General features: G+C 45.6%; 1 protein-coding gene across 1 annotated transcript; it reads left to right on the top strand.

Moving 5' to 3' along the window:
• Positions 1-15,893: 15,893 nt before the first annotated feature.
• LOC123054184 (prolyl endopeptidase) lies at positions 15,894-20,298 on the top strand. Its single transcript, XM_044477897.1, has 10 exons — positions 15,894-16,148; positions 17,194-17,413; positions 17,506-17,777; positions 17,883-18,048; positions 18,130-18,723; positions 18,828-19,208; positions 19,310-19,385; positions 19,469-19,680; positions 19,793-19,906; positions 19,999-20,298. The coding sequence occupies exons 1-10, from the start codon at positions 16,030-16,032 to the stop codon at positions 20,062-20,064; spliced, it is 2,220 nt and encodes a 739-aa protein (XP_044333832.1). The 5' UTR covers positions 15,894-16,029; the 3' UTR covers positions 20,065-20,298.
• Positions 20,299-24,893: the final 4,595 nt, after the last annotated feature.

Below are 24,893 nucleotides of genomic sequence, written 5' to 3'. Positions count from 1 at the left end.
GCAGACTATGCTATCTGACGAAGCGCATATCTCGCTGGTTACGGATAGCTCCTCAGAGGAGGATTCAGAGACAGATGACCAGTCCTATCCCCCCCCCCCCGAGGTGCATGCTCTAACTTGGCAGGGTTATGTTGCTCATATCGTGCGTATGGTATCTTGCATTGCTATGTCATTTGCTTAGTTTAGACATGATTTGTGTGAATGCCACCTGTTTAGTGTCTAATTACCATATATGTGAATTATGCAATGCCATCTTTTTGCAAGACATTATATATGTGAATTATGCAATGTTATCTTGTTGCAAGGCATTATATATGTGAATTATGCAATGCCATGCTGTTTAGCCAAGCGTCATATATGTAAATTATATCATGCCGTCCTTTTTTCTATTTCTCATTGCTTTTGTCGACAATGTTTGTATATTCAACTGCTCTTCCTGTGCATCAGCCATTTGAATTGGTGATGGAGAAATCTGGAGTGAAAACAAGGTCTTCAGAGCAGACAATGCTACCTGGTGAAGCAGATATGTTGCTGGTTACAGATAGTTCTTCAGAGGAGGATTCAGAGGCAGATGACCAGTCCTATTATCCCCCTGAGGTGTATGCTCAAACTTGGCAGGGTTATATTACTCATATCATGCATATGTTGTATTGCAATGCTTAGTTTTTACATCATATACACGATATTGAATGCCATCTCCTTAGTTGACACATCATATATGCGATTGCCCTCTGCTCACTTCCTTAGTATATAAATCATATATTTGAATTATATCATGCCATGATGTTTACATAGACAGCATGTATCTGAATTATGGCATGCCAACCCATTTTCTAAAGACATAATATAGTTATATCATCTCATCCTGTTCACATAGTCATCATATTTTGAATTATGTCATTCTATCCATGAATTATATCATGCCATCATGTTTCCATCGACGGCATCTTTGTGATTTATGGCATGCCAACCACTTTAATAGACACATCGTATAGTTATATCATGTCATCATGTTTACATAGTCATCATATTTTGAAGTATGTCATTCTATCCTGTTTAGTTAGCCATCATACATGTGAAATTGTGTCATGCTATCCTGTTTAATTAGCCATCATATATTTGAAATTATGTCCTGCTATTCTGTTTGGTTAGACAACATAAATGTGAATTATTTCATGCCCTGTTTTCTTCCCTACTATCCATTGCACCTGTCTATCTTACAATGTCTGTACATTCAATTACTTTTCTTGTTTATCAGCCATTTCAATTGGAGGGGTGATGGCAGTATCTGTGGGAGTAAAAACACGGTCTTCAGAAAAGATCGTGCTACCTGTCGACGGAGATAGAACCACGGTTGTACTTGCCCAAGAACCAGCCCCACCACACATAACCCAGACTCACGCAGATTGTACCCCTACCCAGTTGGACAGAGAACCAGCTACACCCCTTCTAACCCCAACCCCAGCAGATAGTAACCCAGTTCCCATTGACACAGCACCGTCTCCACCACAGAGCACTCAAACACGAGCAGTTAGTAAGGCAACTGCAGTGCCCAAAGCACGAGCACCACCACTCCGAACCCCAAGTTAGTGCTTAAAGCAGAAGAAGAATTGTTCTCAAATTTGAAGGATGCAATTGAAACTCCAATGGTGCAACAGGTATGTTTTAAACCTGTTTCTTTAATGTGTTTGCTGTTGTAACTTGCTCTATGTTGATTTCAGTTTCAATTGAATAAACAATTATGTTCTCATGCCATGCACATTACAAGTGTTGTTATTGTTGTGTAGTTTCCCACACTTATATTCTGTCTATGCTGCTTTGTCTTAAATAGATATGATTCGAACTGTATCTATCTTGATTTGGCAACATAAACTAGAATGATATAGACCATACAGTGACCATACTACATAGATATATGTTTGTTTCATGCTGTTATCCTGTCCACCTTACTACTGAACTGGTTTACCAAAATGAGTTTCATATACTACATTGTAAACCTGTGATGTGTTTGTTTGTTTCTCCTTTAGGACGCGGATAAAATATTGGAGAAGCGTACCCCGTTATGCAATGGTAAAGGAAGTAATGCAGATCAGGTTCAAGATAGTGAGACATCCCTGTTGTTCTCCAAGAAAGCTGATAAAAACTATATTGAAGACACTGAGACAACCCCAAAGTCTTGTCTTGATGTAGTGTTCGAGTTACTGGCTACTACTGCTGGCACCAGCTCTTCGAACTCGCTGCCTGAATCAGTTCGGCTTCTTGAGTCTCAACTTCAAGTTGAAAGACATCGATCAGATGTTATGCGACAGGAAGCCGAAGGACTGAGGAAGTCCCTGCAGAATTCAGATGCATACTTTCTGGTGCAACAGCAAGTGCTGGAGGATTTAAGCGCCAAACAAGAGAAAGTTAATAAGCTTGCTAAGCATCTTGCCAGCATTATGGGTACCCAGGATATTGTTTCTTGAGCTCTTCTAAAGTGGTTTCAGTTCTGGACTTGTTTTGCTGCGGCGTTTATATGCTGCTTTGTTCCCAATATTTGCACTTGTGGCGAACTTTGATGCCCAGTGGATGTAACATGTGTAATAGCCATGATAGCCTAGCGTAAGTTGCTTGCTTATCTATTTCCGTTGTCTTGTTTATTCATTTCAGTGCAGTTCTTTTTTCGCGGTTTGCTAGTGGCCGGAATAACCTATTTTTTAAAACTAGTCCACATTAACAATGTGCTACATATTTACTGTAGTTAACATGGGCCTCCTACGGGCCGTAGAAAAAATGGGCCTTCTAAGGGCCATAGAAACAATGGGCCTTCTATGTGTCATAGAAACAATGGGCCTTCTACGGGGCGTAGACACAATGGGCCTTCTACGGGTCGTATCATCAATGGGCCTTCTACAGGCCGTATGATCGGTTGGCCAAACATGGGCCAATAACAGACCACATTATGGTCGTAAATGGGCTAGAGTTGAAATCGTCTGTTCATGGGCCGACCATAACGGGCCGTCGTTAATAGGCCGGATTTGATGACGCTATGAAAACGGCCCAACGTATTAACGGGCCACGAACGGGACGACTGTAACCACGGGCTGTATTTGGCCACAAGCAGAAAATGACAGTAACGGGCCGAAAGTAAACGAATGCTGGAAATGAGCCAAAGAATAAATGGGCCCTAAGAAGGCCGAAAGATAACATCGGCTGGAAATGGCCCAATGGAATAATGGGCCGTTAATGGGTATAAAGTGATACACTGTTCATTGCGGGCCAGTTTTACCACGGGCCGTTAATGGGCCGAGGTTTACTAAGGGCCTCATATGGGCCAAAAGACGTCATGGGCCATACATGGGCCGAAAGTTAAAAGGGCTAGAATTATATTGGACGGCCCAGATGACGCTACTAGGCCTAACTCGGATAGGCCGTAAACGGGCCCTGGGTTAGCGGGCTGTAAATGGGCTATATGCGAACAGGCCGTTAACAGGCTCGCCATGGGCCGGCCCGCCACCTTTTGACCAAGTCAAACGGGTCAGCCTTTTCACAGGAATGGGCCTCTGTTGGGCCGTGCCACGTGTCGACGTATCATAGGCGCTTTGGGTCCAATGAATGGATGACATCTGTCCCAATGGTGAGCCGACACGTGTTTCCTCCAGCCAATGATGATTTTACACGTGGAAAATCCCCATTGGTCGGGGCTGTTAACGGGTTATTGGATCCAAAACCGGACCCGATAGCTTAACGGCGTTCCGTTACGGTGGATGCCACGTGTCGGTCACCCTTGACGAAAGCACTTCTGTGACACGCGATTTATCGTCATGGAAGTGGACACTTCCGTAATGATAATTTTGGTAATGTCATGGAACACTTCTACGACAGCACAGGTATGACTATCTTGATTCTGTCATAAATTTTTCATGGATGTACATGCATGACAGAAAACGTGACCTACTGTTACAAACACGTATCATCACGGAAGTGTGTTTTTTTTTGTAGTGGCGGCTTAGGCGCAGAGCCACCATGGCACAACCACGACCTTGCCGCCGCAGAGCACCACTCCGAAGAAAGGCACACACCTTCAGGAACACACACCCTACACAAAAAATCACCCATTGGGCTCGTCGCGGACGATCGCTCTCCAACCTCAAGCACCACTCTCCCGAAGAACCAGAGAGCCTCGGGCGGTGTCTCCAAGAAGAGAACGATGCGCAGGGCACCGCCGCCGGCCAACCCGGGACGAGCTTTGGGCTTTCATCCGGGATCTGGGACGGGTTGGATAAGAACAGGTCCTCAGCGGCGCCTCCTGGAAGAAAACCATGCATGCACGCGCCGTCGCCACCGTGGCCGGAGAACTGGCCAAGGGATTTCCACGGACACAATCCTATACCACCATCACCCCGCCAGCACCAGAACTGGTAGCAATAGCCACAGATCAGACACGGCCGGAGGGGGAGTAAAACAGAGGAGGAGAAAAGCACGACCTTCAGATTTGGAGTGGAAGAAGCCCACTCCACGACCACCTCCTGCCGGCTCCTCGCTGCCCAAGCAGCCGAGGAGGCCTCCCCCGCATCCTGCACACGCTACCTGTTGCGAAGGTTGCGCCGCCTTGCCGCCCCGGCGTCTGGGGTCCTTCGCCGTGGGACGAAGTGACGGGGAGCCTCGCCGCCACCTTCATCGACGGCTTCCTAGGCTTGCCTAGCGTACCTCAGGTGGCGGCAAGGGGAGGGGAGGCTGGAGGGGGTGGCGGCACCAGGGGGACACCCTAGTCGCCCCTGAGTCGTCCTGCGAGACAACGCAGGAGCCGCCGGTGGGGAGGGGAAGCTCTGTTGTCTCACTCGTGCCGATCCTCAGTGCAGTCGATTCATTCGTAAAGGAGTAACTCGTACGAAACTTAATTGAGCGAAGTTTTAATATTATAAGTTAGAACTGTAGATGGTTTTTCCTATTAGCTTACACAACTATGTGCTAACTTGAGATTGCAGACATCGTCAACAATGGGTAGGTCCGGCGCGCAGAACACATAGAGTCATTGTACGAGTCAATGTGCATCGCCTGCGCCATCTGTCGCAAGAAGAGGAGCGCGATCGCCTGTTCGAGGAGACGCTGCTAGGGCAAACACGCAGCCAGCACATGCGATCATGGACGGACATCGACAGCTCTGTGTTGCTCGCGCCTTGCAGTATCGACCACGAGGCCAGGCCATTCATCTCGATCGTCGACTTCACGTTGATCGGTGACGTTCGTAACCAGGAGGTAGACTCCGACGAAGAGTGGGAGGTGGACACTGACGTGCCACGTCGGGCGAAGAGCAGGACCTGGGCCACCGACGTGCCCACGGCCCGAGAAGATTTAAACTATGCTAACTTTTGTTGTGAAAGAAATTCTTGTATTAATAAAAATGCCATGTCTGCTTTTATTCAGTCCAATCAATTGGATGACCGGCTCCTGTATGCAATGCGTCGGTGGGAGGTTTGGTGTGTGTGATTTGATTTGAGGCACGTTCGTTGGAGATGCCCTGACATACATATAGGGTGTGTTTGGTTCAAGTTCTGAACAGTAGCTGCATTGCATACACATCTCAACCCAGCCTGGTTGAGCAAAAACAGCCCCAAATGTGGAATCTGCAAGTTGTTTGGTTGCCTGCATCTAGGGTCCCTGCATTAGGTAATACGCAAGTGCACTTTGTTTGCTTGCTTGCATTGGCCCAAGCGGCACATGAACACGGTGTTTGGTTGCATATGGTGTACATGGTGTGCTTACCTTGTACCCTAGTTGGTGAGCTTACCCACAATGATCACACCTAGAACACCAACGCCACAGCACAGCAATGGCGATGAACTGGGCGAAGATGATGAAGTTCTTTAGCTTTAGCCCAAACTGACGATCCACCTTTGCACCTTCCACTTTGACACCTCCAACCTTGCCACTATCAACACTGCTACTTCCATGCTTTCGCACCCAGTTGGAGTAAGCTTCTTTTGCCGCCTGCCTAGTCTTGAACCCTCTATGGCTGCTATGGCTATACGATGCCACTTGTGCACTGACCCATGAACTGTAAACCCCTGGGGCCTTACCAATGAACACGGCATACCACTTGCCCTAGCAATGCACAAGAGCAATAGTTGAAGCAGGAAATCAATGGAGCACACAAGTAGCAAGCAAAGTAGTACACAAACAACAATGGAGCAGAAGAGAAGAAGTAAAGCATGCATGACCATACGGCATAGCAAGTTCTACCTAGCACTACCATGGTGTTACCCTACCACCACATCCAAAAGAGGGTGTCGTCCTACCACCGCAAGTTCACCATCATCATGAGGGGTTAGTATATACCATCTCACCAAAATATACAGACCATCAAATAGTTTTCCAGCCCTAGCTACACAAAATGTACGTCTTCATTGTCATCGTCGCCGCTGCCATCGCCGTCGGGGATCATGCACGCTCACAGGAAGCACTACTTTAGTAGTAGTGCTTGCCCAGCCAACTCCTGAGCCACAGCACCATGTGAGCGTCTGCCATGGCAACGAACCCAACACCCTGGGCCTTGTTGTCAAGCAAGTGGCTGAGAGCTACCATGAGAGCCTCGTTGCTGAAGCCACCCTGGGTCATGACAGCGCCATACAGGTCAGGGTGGACGTCAAGGGGCTTGCACTCCCTGATGGTTGTTGCCACCTCCTTCACCGCCTCAGTCAAGCTGCAAAAGACATTGATCTCCTCCTCCATCAGGCCTCCTCTCTTCCTCTTCCTATCATGGATGGGGTCAAAGGGCTTGTCGAAGGGCTTGTCAGGGCCATCAAGGACCTCGATGTCCGGGGTCCCAGGGAAATCTGGCATGGGAGAACCAAGAGGCTCCCCCGAGCCCATGGCATGCTTCCCAGTTGCCAGCCCGTAGGAGAAGATGTGTTGCATCTAGTTGTAGTTCTATATGGGTGTGTTGAGGAACTCAACGTCCCTTGGGTGGTCCTAAGAATGAAACACAAGTGTTGTTAGTTGCAATTAGGAGTAGGCAATGGTGGATGATATTTGCTTGAACTACGTCGGTATTTCCCCAAAGAGGAAGGGATGATGCAGCACAGCAACGCTAGATATTTCCCTCAGCGATGAGACCAAGGTTATCAAACCAGTAGGAGAACCATGCAACACCACGTAAACATCTCCTGCACACGAAGAACAAATACTTGCAACCCAACGTAAGAGAGAGGTTGTCAATCCCTCACGGGTAAAAAGATAGATAAAATTGTAGTAGATTGGATAAATAGATCTCGCGGGAACGCGAGATAAAATAAATAACAATAAATTGCAGCAAGGTATTTTTGTATTTTTGGATTAATAGATCTGAAAATAAAAGCAAATAAAAATAGATCGCGAGGGCAAATATAATAAAGAAGAGACTCGGGGGGTCGTAGATTTCACTAGTGGCTTCTCCCGAGAAAAAATAGCAAATGGCGGGTAAACAAATTACTGTTGGTCAATTGATAGAACTTCAAATAATCATGACGATCCAGGCAATGATCATTATATAGGCATCACGTCCCAAGATTAGTAGACCGACTCCTGCCTGCATCTACTACTATTACTCCACACATCGATCGCTATCCAGCATGCATCTAGTGTATTAAGTTCATGGAGAAACGGAGTAATGCAATAAGAACGATGACATGATGTAGACAAGATCTATTTATGTAGAAATAGACCCCATCTTGTTATCCTTAATAGGAACAATACATACGTGTCGGTTCCCCTTCTATCACTGGGATCAAGCATCATAAGACCGAACCCATCACAAAGCACATCTTCCCATTGCAAGATAAATAGATCAAGTTGGCCAAACAAAACCCAAATATCAGAGAAGAAATACGAGGCTATAAGTAATCATGCATATAAGAGATCAAATAAGACTCAAATAACTTTCATGGATAAAAACATAGATCTGATCATAAACTCAAAGTTCATCGGATCCCAACAAACACACCGCAAAAAGAGTTACATCATATGGATCTCCAAGAGACCATTGTATTGAGAATCAAAAGAGAGAGAGGAAGCCATCTAGCTACTAACTACGGACCCGTAGGTCTACAATGAACTACTCACACATCATCTGAGAGGCACCAATTAGGATGATGAACCCCTGCGTGATGGTTTCTAGATTGGATCTGGTGGTTCTAGAACTTGCGGCGGCTGGAATTGATTTTTGTCGACTCCCCTAGGGTTTCTGGAATATTGGGGTATTTATAGAGCAAAGAGGCGGTGCGGGAGGCCACCAAGGTGGGCACAACCACCTGGGCGCGCTTGGGGACCCAGGCACGCCCTGGTGGGTTGCGCCACCCTCGGGGCACCCCCCCCCCCTAGGTGTTTCTCCGGCCCATTGGGTGTCTTCTGGTCCATAAAAATTCCACAAAAAGTTTCGTTGCATTTGGACTCCGTTTGATATTGATTTCCTGCGATGTAAAAAACAAGCAGAAAATAGCAACTGGCACTGGGACAATGTCAATAGGTTAGTACCAAAAAATGATATAAAACGATTATAAAATGATTGTAAAACATCCAAGAATGATAATATAACAGCATGGACCAATCAAAAATTATAGATACGTTGGAGACGTATCAGCATCCCCAAGCTTATTTCCTGCTCGTCCTCAAGTAGGTAAATGATAAAAACAGAATTTTTGATGTGGAATGCTGCCTAACATGTTCATCACATATCATTTTCTTTGTAGCATGGACATTTGGACTTTTATATGGTTCAAAGCAATAGTCTAGTTTTGACATGAGGACTTTAGTACTCAAGCATATCAACAAGCAACCATGTCTTTCAAAATATCAACACTAAAGTAAGTTATCCCTAGCCCAATATGCTCAATCATTGATCCATTCATGAAACACGCTCGCATATTAGCTACACCCAATGCTCAAGTACGATCATAGTGCCCCTTAGTTGGTGCTTTATAAGAGAAGATGGAGACTCAAGTAAAAATAAAAAGTGCATAAAGTAAAAGAAAGGCCCTTCACAGAGGGAAGTAGGGATTTGTAGAGGTGCCAAAGCTCAAATCAAAAAAGATAGATAAAAACATTTTGGGAGGCATGCTTTTCCTGTCAACGAAAACGGCCGAGTAGTTCCCAATACTTTCCATGCTAGATATATCATAGGCAGTTCCCAAACAGAAAATAAAGTTTACTCCTTTTTCAACCATACTTTTACTTTCCATGGCTAGCTGTATCCACGGGTGCCTTCCATACCAACATTTTCCAATGAATTTATTATTTGACAACATAAAGTAAATTCATTTTTCATTTCGGGACTGGGCATCCCTAATACCTTTGCCGTACTCTCATGCAATGACAAGTGAATAAACACTCATCTTGAGAATAACACATCTAGCATGGAAATATATTAGTCACCCCCTACTGTTTCATGAGCGGTACGAGCACACAAAAGATAAGTTTATTTTGAAAATTAGAGATGGCACATACAAATTTGCTTAGAACGGCAAAAGAATACAGCATATAGGTAGGTATGGTGGACTCATGTGGCAAAACTGGTTTAAAGGATTTTGGATGCACAAGTAGTGATCATACTTAGTTCAAATGAAGGCTAGCAAAAGATTGAGAAGCGACCAACCAAGAAACGAAAAATCTCATAAGCGAGCATTAAGCATAACTAACACCGAATAATGCACCACAAGTAGGATGTAATTTCATTGCATAACTATTGACTTTCGTGCTTGCATAGGGAATCACAAACCTTAACACCAATATTCTTACTGAAGCACAATTACTCATCAACATGACTCACATATCATGTCAACATATCTCAAAACTATTACAAAGAATCAAGTTTATTTTTTCCAATGATCTTCATGAAAGTTTTTATTATATCTTCCTTGTATATCTATCACTTTGGGACTAGATTTCATATGTTGCTTTTAATAAGCTCAAACAAATATAAGTGAAGATCATGAGCATCATATTTCTTTCTCTCAAAATAATTTAAGTGAAGAAAGAGAGAAATTCTTAAATTTTTTACTAACTCTCAAATAAATCTAAGTTAAGCATGAGAGCGTTTCTTCAAAAATAACAAAGCACATCGTGCTCAAAAAGATATAAGTGAAGCACTAGAGCAATTCCATAGCTCATAAAGATTTAAGTGAAGCATAGAGAGCAATTCTAACAAGTCCTGGCATAATTTTGGCTCTCTCAAATAGGTTTGTCCAGCAAGGATTCATGACTCAAAATAAAAAGCAAAAAAATCAAAGACTCATATCATACAAGACGCTCCAAGCAAAACTCATAATATGTGACGCATAAAAATATAATTCCAAGTAAAATACCGATGGTCGTTAGAAGAAAGAGGGGATGCCGCTCGGGCATCCCCAAGCTTAGTTGCTTGCTTCTCTTTGGATAATAGCTTGGGATGCCATGGGTATCCCCAAGCTTAGGCTCTTCTTACTCCTTATTCCTTCATCCATCGTAATATCAACCAAAACTTGAAAACTTCAATCACACAAAACTCAACAAAACCTTCGTGAGATCCGTTAGTATAAGAAAGCAAATCACTACTATAAGTACTGTTGCAAACTCATTCATATTTTATTATTGCATTATATGTACTGTATTACAACTTTTCTATGGAAAAAACTCTTCAAAGAAAACCATACAATCATCAAAACAAGCACACAACGCAAAGGAAACAGAATCTGTCAAAAACAGAGCAGTCTGTAGCAATCTGGATATTTCGAATTCTTCTGTAACTCCAAAAATTCTGAAAAAATTAGGAGCACGTGAGAAATTTGTATATTAATCTTCTGCAAAAATAATTGGTATTTTATCACGCTTCTTTAAAAATGAGAATTATTTTCGTGAGTGCAAAAGTTTCTGTTTTCCAGCAAGATCAAATCAACTATCACCCAACATGATCCCAAAGGCTTTGCTTGGCACAAACACTAATTAAAACACAAAAACACAATCATAACAGTAGCATAATTGTGCAAACACTCAAGAACAGAAAGAAAAAGACAAAAATAAATTTTATTCATTGGGTTGCCTCCCAACAAGCACTATCGTTTTATGCCCCTAGCTAGGCATAACACAAAGGATCTAAGTGTTGTCATCTTTAGTTTCCAACTCTTCAATCAAACACTTCAAATTCTTCAAGGATTTGCATACAGATTTTCAATGACAATACTCCTAGGAGCAAGTTTAAGGAATTCATTCTTGCACAAAGGATCTCTTATAACTTCAACAAAATCCGGGTGAATACTAATCATCTTAAGATCTTCTTTACTATTGTTACTAGAAGTTGCACCCTTGTTCTTAGTAACTTGAGTAATCTTGCCGATCTTTACGGGAGTTTTTTCAATGGTTTTAGCAGAAGCAAAAGCCGTGCTTAGATTACTAAAGATTTCTTCCAATTCATCGATCCGAGAGGGGCTTTCTACAATTCTTTCATGCATTACGGTCCCCTTTATTTTAATAACGTAAAAACTTCTCCCGCTTACCAATTTTGGTAGCAAAATTATGCATCTTTTTATCCAAGTTTTCAATATGTTCCTCGGTAAGCATTTTCTTTTCAATAGCATCTAGTCTCTCCATAACATGCTTGAGAGTCAAAGTTGTTTCATTAATCATAAGTGGTGGTGAACCCACTAAATTTCCCATAGCATTAAAAGCATCAAGAGAGGGACACATCAAGAAATTTCCACTGATAATCGTATCAAGGATGAATCTATACCAAGTGGTGATGCCCACATAAAAATAAAGCAGAAGAACAACGATAGATTGCTTACAGATAGATCTATTATGAGCATTGCAAAACCTATACCAAGCATCTTTTAAATTCTCCCCTCCCCTTTGTTTAAAATTAAGAACCTCGTTCTCGGGAGTGCACAAAATAGCGGAAGAACTATCCATAACGACAAAAGTGGCAAACAAGATTGCACAGAAAAACAGATCTGACGAGAAAACGGCGAACGAAAAAGAGGGCGAATAAAATGGCAAATTTTTGTGAAGTGGGGGAGAGGAAAACGAGAGGAAAATGGCAAATAATGTAAATTGCAAGGAGATGAGATTTGTGATTAGGAACCTGGTAGATGTTGATGATGTCTCCCCGGCAACGGCGCCAGAAATTCCATTTGATGTTTGCTTGAACTACGTCGGTATTTTCCCAAAGAGGAAGGGATGATGCAACACAGCAACGGTAGATATTTCCCTCAGTGATGAGACCAAGGTTATCGAACCAGTAGGAGAACCACACAACACCACGTAAACAGCTCCTGCACACAAAGAACAAATACTTGCAACCCGACGTAAGAGAGGGGTTGTCAATCCCTCACGGGTAAAAAGATAGATAAAATTGTAGTAGATTGGATAAATAGATCTCACGGGAATGCGAGATAAAATAAATAACAATAAATTGCAGCAAGGTATTTTTGTATTTTTAGATTAATAGATCTAAAAATAAAAGCAAATAAAAATAGATCGTGAAGGCAAATATAATAAAGAAGAGACCCGGGGGCCATAGATTTCACTACTGGTTTCTCTCGAGAAAAATAGCAAACGGCGGGTAAAAAAATTACTGTTGGGCAATTGATAGAACTTCAAATAATCATGACGATATCCAAGAAATGATCATTATATAGGCATCACGTCCAAGATTAGTAGACCGACTCCTGCCTGCATCTACTACTATTACTCCACACATCGACCGCTATCCAGCATGCATCTAGTGTATTAAGTTCATGGAGAAGCGGAGTAATGCAATAAGAACGATGACATGATGTAGACAAGATCTATTTATGTAGAAATAGAGCCCATCTTGTTATCCTTAATAGCAACGATACATACGTGTTGATTCCCTTCTGTCACTGGGATCAAGCACCGTAAGATCAAACCATCACAAAGCACCTCTTCCCATTGCAAGATAAATAGATCAAGTTGGCCAAACAAAACCCAAATATCGGAGAAGAAATACGAGGCTATAAGTAATCATGCATATAAGAGATCAAAGAAGACTCAAATAACCTTCATGGATAAAAACATAGATCTGATCATAAACTCAAAGTTCATCGGATCCCAACAAACACACCGCAAAAAGAGTTACATCATATGGATATCCAAGAGACCATTGTATTGAGAATCAAAAGAGAGAGAGGAAGCCATCTAGCTACTAACTACGGACCCGTAGGTCTACAATGAACTACTCATGCATCATCGGAGAGGCACCAGTGAGGATGATGAACCCCTCCGTGATGGTGTCTAGATTGGATCTGGTGGTTCTGGAACTTGTGGTGGCTAGAATTGATTTTCGTCGACTCCCCTAGGGTTTCCGGAATATTGGGGTATTTATATAGCAAAGAGGCGGTGCGGGAGGCCACCGAGGTGGGCACAACCCACCTGGGCGCGTCTGGGGGCCCAGGCGCGCCCTGGTGGGTTGTGCCCCCCTTGGGGCACCCCCAGGTGCTTCTCCGGCCGATTGGGTGTCTTCTGATCCATAAAAATTCCACAAAAAGTTTCGTTGCATTTGGACTCCGTTTGATATTGATTTCTTGCGATGTAAAAAACAAGCAGAAAACATCAACTGGCAATGGGCACTATGTCAATAGGTTAATACCAAAAAAGATATAAAATGATTGTAAAATATCCAAGAATGATAATATAACAGCATGGAACAATCAAAAATTATAGATACGTTGGAGACGTATTAGTGGACAGTATGAAAAGGAAGAGGGCTGTGAGCTAATCATGACATGGCCGGTGTAGTGCTCTGCCTCCAGAACTATGTTGCAAGTGTTCTCATCCCATGAGGCACCGCTAAGGTCTCTCAGCTTGGACACTTGGATCCATCGACCTCTCCACTTCCTCAGGTGGTTGTACACCTGGGTGGCGGACACCTCCTGCCCACAGAATCGAACACCTGCTTCGCAACGGTGTTCAAGTGCACCTCCTTGAAGCCCTTGTCAGTCCTAACTCCACTAGAGATGAGCTCACTCATCTTGTTCAGCACGAACGTGGACATGAACAGCTGCCACTTCATATTGTTCGACCTACCATCCTTCTTTGCCTTTGCTGTTGCTACCTTGAGTGCAGCGGCAGCAGCAGGAGTTTGCTCAACGAGCACTACTGGCACATAGACAGAATCAAACGTGAACACCTCTGAATTAGGTGCCATCTCGGACATAGCTAGGCTGCGAGTCCTCGACAAACGATGGAGCAAACTGGCTGTCGGACAGGACAAGGGCATGACTAAGATCTTGCGTCTGCGTGGTCATGTCCTACAATCGTAGCACGCATTGACAGTAAGCATAGCACACAACATACCGGACAATCTGTGAAAGCAGGAGAATACATGTACATGGTTCATCACTATCATACCAAGCACATGCTTCATCACTATCATACCAAGCACATGCTTCATCACTATCATACTAAGCACATGGTTCATTGATATCATACTAAGCATACCGGACAATCTATGAGCAAGAATATACATCTACAACAAACCACATGCTACAAATGGACCACCAATAAGTACAAATCACATATCTAAGCACGAATCAACACAAGCACAAGGTTTAACTTCAAACTCTACTACTAATCTAGCCTACCACATGCTTGAACATATAACCCTACCATAAATTGCAACTGCAGCACAGCAATCAATCATGTGAGCTCACAGATCAGAGGACTAATCAACCATGCATCTACATCAAACCCTAGCTACAGCTCAGATCTAGCTAGAAGGAACGGAGAGAAAGGGGGGGTTGAACTCACAAAGGCCATGGCTGCAGCTCGAGGACGAGGGGGGAACGGTCCTAGAAGATCACCGCCGGCCGGTGAAGGACCGCCGACGCCGTGGACCGCCGACCGATGAAGATGCGCCGCTTACCTGCTCGTTGGTGCCGATGCGCGTCAGCGGGAAAGCTCGAAAGGGGAAAGAATGGTGGCGGGAGTTGGGGCGGTGAGGGAGGGGGCTAAATAGGGGCGGACTCGGCGGGAGGTGAGCCGAAATCCTCCCGCCGTTTTTTCGGCGACGCAGGCGAGCTCGCGCCATCTCCCTGGTCGCACGAGGAGAGAAGCGCGTTGCCCTCCCCTGCGTCGCCCGAGTCAGGCTCGCGAGCTACTACCGATTCAGGCGTTTCCCCTAGGCCTGGCCTGGAGGTGCTTCAAGTTTCATGTCATGCGGGTCACACAGTAAACGCAGGCAATTAAATGGGCTCAATCTTTCCCACGCGGGCTAGGCTGGGCCATTTGTAGACAACCAAACACGCCCATAAACGTAGGTTTCACCGGAAGAACTTTACAAGTTCATCCTACCATCCAAATCCATCCAGATTCATCCCTCGGTCGAACGTGGCTAGACTCCGGTGTTTAAGAACCGGTCCCGAAATCAAGGCCGGGCTAGACTACGCAGCCCGAAGCAGCGGAGACAAAGCCAGCAGCCCGCGCAGAAGATCGAGCCGATTGGTCAGAGCCGTGCCCCGCACGTGGCAGGCCGACAGCGACGCGTCCTGATGCATGGCAACACTCTTACATCTCCATGGCGACATCCAGCCAGCTCCGCCGTCTCTTTCAGCCCTCTCTGCTCCCACCACAATATCCCTTTTATGTTTCTTTTCCATGTCCCATCCCATTTATTTATTTATGTAACACAAAGGGCAAAGCCGTTCCCATTCCTGCGTACAAAGTGCGGGGCAAAGGTGTCATCATCTGCTCGCCAGGAAACTTGGTTCATGAATTCATACGTCCTAGGTTTCATTTCTCAGTATTCAAATGCAGCCGGTGGCCGCCGAACAACCTTTTTTGGTTGTGGAGCACGAATAATGCTCGCCACGTTATTATCACATCCTGCACACAGCGCGCGCACACTCCCTCGCCATCTATTTCTATTTATACCACGGGTTGGTATCGTGATGTGTTGTCATCGTGCGACTTCTTTGTGCTTCCGCTCGCTCGGGAGGCCATTCATTCAGTCTCATTCAATACACTACCAACTACGCACACACCTGCGGCGGGCGTTGCGTATTGCTTCGCCACCTATTAATCGCCATGGGCTCCCTCGCCGCCGCCGACGAGCCGCTGCCTCCTCTCCGGTACCCCCCGGCCCGCCGCGACGGCGACATTGTCGACGACTACCATGGCGTTCTTGTGCCGGACCCCTACAGATGGTGAGCGATCTGAATCTGCTCGTGGTATTCGCCCGTTTCCGTGGTCTGCTTTTCGCCGTTTCTCTTCGAGCTCAAAAGCACACTTGCGAGACGGCGAGAGAGTTTCTTCCGCCTGCGCACCTATTAACTTTAACCAGCTTGATACATACGACCCGAGAGAAGCAGAGTGATTTTTGTTTGCGTTTTCAGCTAACGTATCCATCCGGCCGAGGACGGGACGTCCACCCGTTGGTTAGCCCTTGGCTGGTCTCATTTTTTTTATCCATCCGGCCATACCATGAAATCTGGCTTTTGTTTTTGTTTTCGCGAAGGCCATGGTGTTCAATCCTTGGTTCATACTCTCTTTTTTTTGCGGGTAGATCATTGATTCATGCGCGTGCTATGTTGCTGCTGCCAAATATTATTGGTGAAAGAACAAAGGAAAACAGTTTAGTTAGGAAAACATTACTGGAGCACGGTTTTATTTTTATTTTTCCTTAAAAAAAGGCAGTACGGTTTAGATGGCATTTGTACGCATACACAGGACATGCAGTTCATTTTACTAGGAAGGTACAGTTTCATTTTTCCATCAAGCATACGGGTTTAGGACAAGGAACAGTCACTTGGATGTACTTCTATCATTTTAGCACACACGGCACGGTTCTTTTTACTATACTCCTACAGCCAAAACACTCGCACGACGGCGCAGGAGAATCATTGGTCCATTCATCTCACCGTGGTGGCATCAATCTCTAGCACACCGCTCGTGGCGCTCATGCGCCCCTATGCAGCAAAAGATGCAACCTCCTTGGAGACTGCAGTAATGACACAACACTTGCTGCTAAATATTTCACCACGCCAGAGGAGAGGGGGATCACTGCTCCATTCATTTCACCGCGGCAAGCTGTAGACTGTACGCCACCCACATGCTTCTCTGAACCTTCTGCAGAAGCGTACCGAAGCTCGCGCTTTTTACAGTTTTACTGTACACCTTCGAACCTCTTTGCCTCTGGCGCTGGTTGTCACGTTGTTGTTTCGTGCCGTGGGTAACGTATGGGCTCGTCAGGATGGAGGAGCTGGAGTCCGAGGAGGTGAAGGAGTACGTGGGCGCGCAGGCGGCCGTGGCCGACGCCGTGCTCGCCACCTGCGACCACCGCGGCCGCCTGCGCGGGCAGCTCACGGCGCTGCTCGACCACCCGCGCTACCGCGCCCCCTTCAAGCGCGCCGGCACCTACTTCTACTTCCACAACCCCGGCCTCCTCCCCCACAGCGCCCTCTACGTCCAGGTCCGCATCACACCGCTGCATCCACCTTTTTCTTCAGTTCAGAGGCAACGACTCCACAGTACTGATCATCTCCGAATTAATCGTCTGTGCAGCACGGGCTGGGCGGCGAGCCGAGCGTGCTGCTGGACCCGGGCGAGCTCAGCGACGACGCCACGGTGTCGCTCTCCATGATCGGCGTCAGCGACGACGGCGAGCACCTGGCCTACGGCACCAGCGCCAGCGGCAGCGACTGGGTCACCATCAGCGTCATGCGCGTCCGCGACAGGCACCGCCTCCCCGACGCCCTGTCCTGGGTCAAGTTCTCGCGCATCGCCTGGACCAGCGACGGCAAGGGCTTCTTCTACTCGCGCTTCCCAGCTCCAAAGTAAGTGACACTTCATAGCATGAGTGCTCTGTGCTTTGCTTGATACAGTAGTAAAATCCATGGGTATCATCTTGTCTCATGCCTTGCTCTGGTTCTGGCGCGCAGGGACGACGATGGCGCGCCGGAGTCCGGGATCAGGACCGACGTTAACCTCAACCACGAGGTCTACTACCATTTCCTCGGAACTGAACAGTCCGACGACGTCATGTGCTGGAGAGACCCCGAGCATCCCAAGTACATATACACCCCTGAGGTTACAGAGGACGGCAAGGTACATTAGCCACCATGTTCTTTGCCCATCTTGTTGACACTTCGGTAGCTGATGCAGTATGTTTTACTGCTTTTGTTGCAGTACGTGCTTCTGTCAGTTTCAGAGAGTTCAGAGCCGGTCAACAAGCTGTACTACTGCGACCTCTCAGCTCTTTCCCATGGGCTTTCAGGCACGAAAGGAACCCACGAAATGCTCCCCTTCGTGAAGCTCGTGGACGAATTCGAGGCCTTCTACGGAGTCGTCGCCAACGACGGCACCCGATTCACAGTCCTCACAAACAAAGACGCTCCGAGGTACAAACTGTCGCGGGTCGACGTCGACGACCCGCAGTCCTGGACCGATGTTCTACCTGAAGATGGCAAGGCTGTCCTAGAATACGCTTGTGCTGTCCACGGTGACAAGCTTCTGGTGAACTACCTGTCAGATGTCAAGTACGTGCTGCAGATGAGGAGCCTGGCCGCCGGAGAGCTGCTCCACGGCATACCCATCGACATAGGCAGCGTCAACGGGATCACCGGCAGGCGTTGCGATTCCGAGGTGTTCGTCGAGTTCTCGAGCTTCCTCACGCCGGGGATCGTCTACCGGTGTGATCTGAGCTCCGGGGTTCCTGAGATGAGCATATACAGAGAGATCACCGTCCCTGGCTTCGACCGCACGGACTTCGAAGCGAAGCAGGTACTACATTCTCTTGTCTGAAGATGAACAAATATATATACCTGAACCGTGTGTGGTGTATCTGCAGTTCGGTTGATCTTGCTTGGTTGGTTTCTCTTTTTCAGGTGTTTTACCCAAGCAAGGACGGGACCAAGATCCCGATGTTCGTCGTGTCGAGGAAGAACATCGACCTCGACGGGTCGCACCCGGCCCTGCTCTTCGGCTACGGCGGGTTCGGCATGAGCATGACGCCGCAGTTCAGCGCCGCCCGCGTCGTCCTCATGAGGAACCTGGGGTTCGTGACGTGCGTCGCCAACATCCGGGGCGGCGGCGAGTACGGGGAGGAGTGGCACAAGGCCGGCTCGCTCGCGAACAAGCAGAACTGCTTCGACGACTTCATCGCCGCCGGCGAGTTCCTCGTGTCCGCCGGGTACACGAGCCCGAGCCGGCTGTGCATCGAAGGCGGGAGCAACGGCGGCCTCCTGGTGGCCGCCTGCATCAACCAGGTAATGCTGGCTAAGTCTTTATAATTTTGTTCCAATTTGTTGCAGCTCATATCATTTGTTCCAAAAGTGAGCGGAGGTTGTTTCATTGTTCGTGATTGCAGCGGCCTGGTCTCTTCGGCTGTGCTCTGGCTCACGTGGGTGTCATGGACATGCTTCGGTTCCACAAGTTCACCATAGGTTTTGCTTGTCGCCTCTCCTCTGAAAACCGCATCCTGTTTGTGTCCAAGTGGTCACCTTGTGAATGTCTGCCATGCATCCAGGTCGTGCATGGGCTTGTGATTTCGGCTGCTCGGAGAAGGAGGAGGAATTCCGCTGGCTTATCAAGTACTCCCCGCTGCACAACGTGAGGCGGCCGTGGGAGAAGGGCGCCGGCGGCGACCAGCACCGCCGCCAGCAGTACCCTCCCACCATGCTGCTGACGGCGGACCACGACGACCGCGTCGTGCCGTCGCACACCCTCAAGTTCCTCGCGGTACGCACACACGCACGCACGCTTCCGATTGATATTTCGCTTGAAGATCGATCCAAAGCAGACTCTGCCTTGGAGATCAGAGCACGGTCGAACTCACGATTTTGTTCCTCAGACGATGCAGCACGTCCTGTGCACGAGCGTGGAGCAGAGCCCGCAGACCAACCCCATCGTCGCCCGGATCGACCGCAAGAGCGGCCACGGCTGCGGCCGCTCCACGCAGAAAATCGTACGACCGATGTTCTTCTCTCTTTTCTCTCGCCTTGATCTTGTCACTGTGACTGAAATATTGCTGGCTGTCTGCTGCATTTGGATTGGCAGATCGACGAGGCTGCGGATCGTTACGCGTTCGCGGCCAAGACGATGGGGGTCTCTTGGATCGATTGAGTTCCATCTCCTGCTCTCGGTCGAAGCCTGGGTGATTGGCAAGGTATACGGGCAATTGTAACTGCAGGCAGCTATTTGTGCACACCTATGGATAGCGACGCAAAGCTTTCGGGTGTTCGCCAAGAAAGCACTGTGTCAATAACAGGCATCTGACGGGATTACCATGTATGCTAATGGTGCTTATGACTCAACATAACAAAAAGAATGAGAGCATATCGGTACATTGCTCTGAAATCGTTGTCCCAGCTCGTTCCTAGAGTAACTTTATCCGTCAGTCCCCTGCTCGATAGTTGAGAATTGCAGTCGAGCTCTTTATGCCTCTGCCTTTATATCTGACACTCAAGGATCAATGTTCATGTGGCATGAAGATATTCTCCCATGCCACCGGAACATTTCAATGAACCATCGTGGTGCACACGGTGAAGAATACTCTTTTTTTTGTGACGGCAAAAGATAGTTGAAGCATTCAAGAAAAGTGCAGAGATTCACGCCTAACTAAATCATATGAACATTATCCAAAAAAAAAGATATGAAGAGTTCTCTTTATTTTTGGCTGGGAGGGGAATGACATGATTCACAATCATTATCTAAAAGAACATCTAAATGCAAATGTTGGGAGCATTATCCCATCATTATCTAAAAGTATTTACATCATCTAGGGTGTCGGTCCTCTTCGATTAGTACTAGGATTTTAGAAATGTGGGAATAGGATAAATGTGAAACCATGGGAAATGTTTCCACGCAGAAACGTCCTCTTGACTCCTACATTACTAGGAAACCATGGGAATTCGGAAGGGTGCTTGATACCACCGAAAAAACAAAGGAAGTTTATCAAGAGGCCGTATGCATCACTCTGATGCAGAGGCCAGGGATTTCCCCCTTTTCGAAAAAAAATCAAGAGGTTTAGTTGGATGGAAATGTTTCTCCAAAATAGAGTGCAAATACTTCCTTCAGAATTTTTCGTAATGATTCCATTTAGCAAAATTCCATAAGGATCCAAACCCTTCCAAGAATCCTATGAAATTACTTTGAACCAAAGTGTCGATGGGGAAGAGAAGATATCGAAGATCAGAGTAACCCTTTTCGATGTTCGGCCAGTGGTCAAAACACTTCAGATCATTTAAGAGAGGAGGCTTTGCTTATCTGGGATCAGGCCATCATAGAGGATTAACACCTTACACCTTGCGTGGTGCTCTTTCTGTTATTTGGATATGTGTGTGTTTACAGTGTGAGAGTCAAAAGTTTAATTTGAAAAGTAGTGCCACTATTGCGCACACCTATGGATAGTGACGCAAAGCTTTCTAACCGACATCACCGTATATGCTCATGGTACCTATAACTCAACCAGGCCAGTCTTGAGATTTTGCCCGGGGTGAGACTAAACTTAGGCCCTCTAACAATAACAATGTATTTGTGTACGCTACTTCTTGAGTTTGCGTTGGTTTTTCCCTTAAAGATGAAAGGGTGATGCAGCAAAGCACAGATAAGTATTTCACTTAGTTAAGAACCAAGGTATCAATCCAGTAGAAGATATAAGCAAGTCTCCAATCTATGCACCTGCACAAACAATCAAACACTTGCACCCAATGCGATAAAAGGGTTGTCAATCCCTTCACGGTCACTTGCAAATGTGAGATATGGTATAGATAGATATAAAAGATTACTAAAACATAAAACAAAATAAAAGTAAATAAATTGCAGCGATGTATTTTTGGGTTTTTTGGTTTATAGATCTAAAAATATATGATGGCAAATAGACCCCGGGGCCATATGTTTCACTAGAGGCTTCTCTATTGAAGGAAAATAATACGATGGGTGAACAAATTACTATCGAGCAACTGATAGAAAAGCGCAAAGTTATGACGATATCCAAGGCAAGGATTGTGAATATAGGCATCACGTCCGTGTCAAGTAGACCGGCTCCTGCCTGCATCTACTAATATTAGTCCACACATCAACCGCTATCCAGCATACATCTAGAGTATTAAGTTCATAAGAACGAAGTAACGCTTTAAGCAAGATGACATGATGTAGAGGGATAAACTCAAGCAATACGATGAAAACCCCATCTTTTTATCCTTAATGGCAACAATACAGATACATGCCTCGCTACCCCTACTTTGTCACTGGGTGAGGACACCGCAAGATTGAACCCAAAACTAAGCACCTCTCTCATTGCAACAAAAACCAATCTAGTTGGTCAAACCAAACCGATAATTCAAAGAGAAATACAAAGATATAAAATCATGCATATAAGAATTCAGAGAAGATTCAAATAATATTCATAGATAAACTAATCATAAATCCATAATTCATCGGATCTCGACAAACACACCGCAAAAGAAGATTACATCAGATAGATCTCCAAGAACATCGAGGAGAACATGGTATTGAGGATCAAAGAGAGAGTAGCTATGGACCCGTGGTAAAGTACTCATGCTTCATCGGAGGGGCAATAGAGTTGATGTAGAAGCCCTCCGTGATCGAATCCCCCTCTGACAGGGTGCCGGAAAAGGTCCCTAGATGGGATCTCACGAGTACAAAAGGTTACGGCGGTGGAAAAATATTTTTATGAATGCTTCTGGTCGTTTAGGAATATTTCTAAATTTATAGGCCAAAGATTAGGGTTGCAGGAGTCCCGTGGGGCCCACAAGCCAGGGGCGCCCCCCTAGGGCGTGCCCCGAGGGCTTGTGGAGCCCTCGGGACTCTTCTGTCTTCCTCTCCAAGTCCTACATGTGTCTTCTGGTCAAAGAAAAATCTTCGCAAAAATTTTATTTCGTTTGGACTCCGTTTGATATTCCTTTTCTGTAAAACTCAAAAATAAGGAAGAAACAGAAACTGGCACTGGGCTCTGGGTTAATAAGCTAATCCCAAAAATAATATAAAATAACATATTAATGCATATAAAACTTCAAAATAGATAATATAATAGAATGGAACAATAAAAAATTATAGATACGCGGGAGACGTATCAGTGTACATATGAAATATATTATTAATAACACTTAAAAACATCTAAAATAATATACATATCAAATAATTTATACATATTACCTTAACATTTTCTTATAATATTCCTAGATGCAAAGTCACTTATGATGAGTTTAATGTCGGTATCATCCAATAATTTCTTCTTGGTGCATAATGCTGGCAGACCATTCAACCTCTCTTGAGTCCTTGTTGACCTAAGATAGTTCTTTAGTAATTCCAACTTTGAAAAGTTTTTTTCCGCCCGTGGAACAGTCACACATATAGTAAATAAGAAGCGATAAGCAATGGAGATATTAGGAAAATATCTGCAAATTTTGTGCAACACGCTTCAAGTTCATTAACATTCAATGACTTCTAGGTGCCCAAGCTAAATAAAATTCAAATATATCTTTAAACACCGCGAGTGCTTTAAATCTGTCTTTCAAATACGTGATCGCCATATCAACCAAAACAAAACAAAAATAACTTGGACGAATCGATCAGTTTTTTTATGTTAACATACTAACATAGTAACGAATCAATCGATCGATCGCTAGTTTCGTGCCTCGCTATGTGCGTACGAGGGTCTTCCTAAGTGCAGTCCTATCCCTGCAGCGGCGGACCTAGAGCTTGACCACGAGGGGTGCCAAACTTATCACTCACAATAGAAATGCCTTGTATGACCCTAAAGAAAATCCCAGTTTATCGGTAATAAAAGTTTTGCATGTACGGAGGCGGTGCTAGGGCACCCACGGCACCCCATTGGATCTGTCATTGTATCCCAAGTCTCATGCCTGGATTTCATGGAGGAGCAATATCTCCTTTCTCGGAGCTCTTGTCTGACGAGCTAAACTAGGGTTGCATGGGGTTAAAATCTTCAACTTGTCCCATATGTTGGCCGATAAGAGAGAGTGTGCCAGAGGAGGCTGTTCTAAAATCCCGAGGCTTCACACATAACAGATCAGAGAAGGTTCTACAATAAACTTGTCAGGAATTGAGAGAAGACCTCTAGTTTCCTGGTCCCGCTCTAATGATAGGATCATCCAGAACTTGACAATTTTCAAGTTACTCCACCGCACATGCTTCATGGACATTTATAGGGCATTATTAAATATCATGGATCTCATAAAACTTCCATGCATGGACAATGTCAATAGCAAAAATTATTTCTATCTGAAATCCCAAATCTAGCTACTGATTCATAATCGTTGCCTAATTTCACACCAAAATGCTCAATGATAACATGCTAGGCAACTCTGGCAACAACACAATGAAACATCAGGTGATTAATAAATTTATCTCACCACAAAACCACAATTAAAAGGTTTAGTTTTGTGCCCTTTCCTAAGGTTATATCTAGTCATCAACTTATCAAGAGAAAACAACCAAATGGACCCAACAAGGATATAAAATGGGCTGAACTCATTTAAAACAAATCACATGACACAATGAGATAGTGAGTGGTGACCTTTTTTAGGGGGGGTGACCTTTGTTTTCTAGGCACCAGATCAAGGGATAAGATTTACTAGAAGTTGCCGCCGCCAATCTACCTCGTCTCCGGTGGCCTTAGCGGCGCCGTGGATCTCAGCCCTTGCCTGCAGGAGGGCTCCGTTCTAGATGTTGCTTTGAGTTTTGTTGGAGTTTGTATTGAGCTCAGGAAGACGAGACGACGACGGCTCCTTGAAGATGGAATAAGATACTCCCCGCCTAGCACCGTCTCGATGGTGCGTCTAGCAGTGGCGGAGCTATGTGGAGCCCTGCAGGGGCTGTGGCCCCCCCCAACATTGCTAAAAGCTATGAAGAAATTTTTTAAGAGCCTGCTTAGATTAGAAAAATTAGAGCATTTGCCCCCCCCCCCA

The sequence above is a fragment of the Triticum aestivum genome, chromosome 2D (genome assembly GCF_018294505.1).
Source record: "Triticum aestivum cultivar Chinese Spring chromosome 2D, IWGSC CS RefSeq v2.1, whole genome shotgun sequence".
Lineage (NCBI taxonomy): Eukaryota > Viridiplantae > Streptophyta > Magnoliopsida > Poales > Poaceae > Triticum > Triticum aestivum.
This window is presented reverse-complemented; position numbering and strand designations above follow the sequence as displayed.